Source organism: Arachis hypogaea, chromosome 19 (genome assembly GCF_003086295.3).
Source record: "Arachis hypogaea cultivar Tifrunner chromosome 19, arahy.Tifrunner.gnm2.J5K5, whole genome shotgun sequence".
Lineage (NCBI taxonomy): Eukaryota > Viridiplantae > Streptophyta > Magnoliopsida > Fabales > Fabaceae > Arachis > Arachis hypogaea.
Window position 1 is genome coordinate 17,139,121 of NC_092054.1, and position 2,092 is coordinate 17,141,212.

At 41.4% G+C, this 2,092-nt stretch overlaps 1 protein-coding gene across 1 annotated transcript; it reads left to right on the forward strand.

Moving 5' to 3' along the window:
• Nucleotides 1-317: 317 nt before the first annotated feature.
• LOC140182172 (uncharacterized) lies at nt 318-1,732 on the forward strand. Its single transcript, XM_072228299.1, has 2 exons — nt 318-460; nt 567-1,732. Exons 1-2 carry the CDS (start codon nt 318-320, stop codon nt 1,393-1,395), a joined length of 972 nt encoding a protein of 323 aa, XP_072084400.1. The 3' UTR covers nt 1,396-1,732.
• Nucleotides 1,733-2,092: the final 360 nt, after the last annotated feature.

The window sequence follows — 2,092 nt, forward strand, 5'->3', positions numbered from 1 at the left end:
TCTTTTTATGAAGATTCTTGTGTTAAAAGTGTACTTTGTTTGTTTAGCCACACTTTAAAAAAAATAACACTTTTGCAACACATCAAAATCAAACCATACATTTTATCATCTAATGGTAAAAAAGAAGTATCTTCATATGAAGACAATAGTAAAATCTTCATGGTAGTATCCACCATTATGATAACCATCTAACGTTCCTCTCATATTATTTAAAATGAAGTAGTGTAAATTTGCAACAAGAGAGTTTTGTGAAAATATTAATATAATGTTTGTGTGGGAATGTGGAAGGTATCCTGAAAGGAAGGATTGATGATCAAATGTCAGGGCAGCGACAAACGCTAGCCGGATTAACACTTGACGACGTCTTAGCAAAGCAGAAAGCATTTTACCACTCACAATCCAACACCAAAACCCTCCTTGATATCCTCAAAGACGACGTCTCCTTCAACAAGAACCGCAAGTAACTTAATATAATCTTCTTAACTCTTCTTTTCAATTAATCTACAAAGTAATAAAAAACAGATAATACTTTAGTAAAGGAATTGACATGTTTGATTTGGTTGAAGGTCTTGGAAAGCATTCAAGGACACCCTTCTGCTAAAGCGTTACGGCTCTGCTTGGACTCGAATTCCCACTTCCGACATTCCCATCTCATTCTGCCGCCGCACCTCTCTCAAACACTTTCAATCCATGGCTGACAACACCGACAACCTTGATGAAGTCCCAGCCTTACCTCCCCCTTCACTCGCAGCCAAGCCCACCTTCTCCCGCCGGAGTTCCACCCGCTACAGCTCCCCGTCCGAGGTCACATTCACCGCTGGCGATCCCACGGAGCCGGCCCCTGCCGGCAGCGCGCTACTCCGGCCTCAGCTTTCGCGACGGAACTCCTCCGGCATGGTGTCGGAGCCATTCCGGAAGGGCCGCGTGGTGACGTTCCGGGACAACATGGACGACGAGGAGCAGGACGAGGAGGACGGGTCACGTGCGGATGGCAGCAGGACACTATCAGCAAGAGAGGCGGTTGCGGCACAGGAGGCGGCGGAGGCGGCTGCTGCAGGGGAGGTTGTTGGAGAGGGAGAGGAAGACGAGGGGGCACAGCCGGTGATGATGTCACTGATGGACTTGTTGGAGGAGACTGACAGAGAGATGGGGCTTGAAGGATCGAGGTACATTCTGAGTGATGAAGAGGATTTTGATGAGGACGAGGAAGATGAGGATGGTGATGGTGATGATTTGGAATACACGTGCTCAGTGTGCATGGTGAGGCATAAGGCTAATGCTATCAGCCGCTGTGGCCACTCATACTGCAGGATGTGCTCTAGGGAACTCATGGCTGGCAAAGGCAACTGCCCTCTCTGCAACAATTTCGTTGTTGAGATTCTTGACATCTTTTGAATCCATCTCTTCTCCATCTCTGCTTCACTTCGGAACCAATTATTTTTCTTTACTTCTGTTTTTTTCTTTTATTTTTCCATTATGTATGTATTATTATCACCTTATTAATTACATTTTTTTCTTTCTCCTTTACATGAATAGATCCATTCCATTACATTCATTCTTTTAAAAACAAATTCTTTCTCTTTTTCCTTTACATGAATAATATTCGAAAAATTTTGTACGGAACACAAAAGTAATTCTAAAAAATATAAATGACAAATTAATTCTCAGAAGATTATTAATTCTGACAAAAATAACTAATCATCAATTAATCTTGTTTTCATTGCTAAATAATGCTAAGTTGACTGACAAAAGGAATGAGATGACGACAAATGTAAAAGCTGATCACTATTATCAAAGCAGAATCAATCTCTAATCATACATCAAATTCAAAGTATTAGAAAAGAAAAATAAAATAAAATTACGAACAATTCACAAAAAATAGTAAATAATTTTTTTTAACAAAAAAATTGAAAAAAAACTAAGCACGATTGGAGTGGATGAGGAGGGGCATAGTAACTGGAGACTTGGGAGGTGAAAGAGTAGGAAGCCGGAGGTAATGGAGTAAGGAGACAAAGGTGTTACATACTAAGACAGAGGAGATAACTTTTCTGGCGTAGTTGTGAGTTCAGCAAGGTGATTAGGTGAGCGGTGG

Coding starts and splice junctions, on each gene's coding strand:
- LOC140182172 (XM_072228299.1), top strand. CDS start 318: ATGTCAGGGCAGCGACAAACGCTAGCCGGATTAACACTTGACGACGTC. Junction 461..566: donor TCCTTCAACAAGAACCGCAA/GTAACTTAATAT, acceptor ATTTGGTTGAAG/GTCTTGGAAAGCATTCAAGG.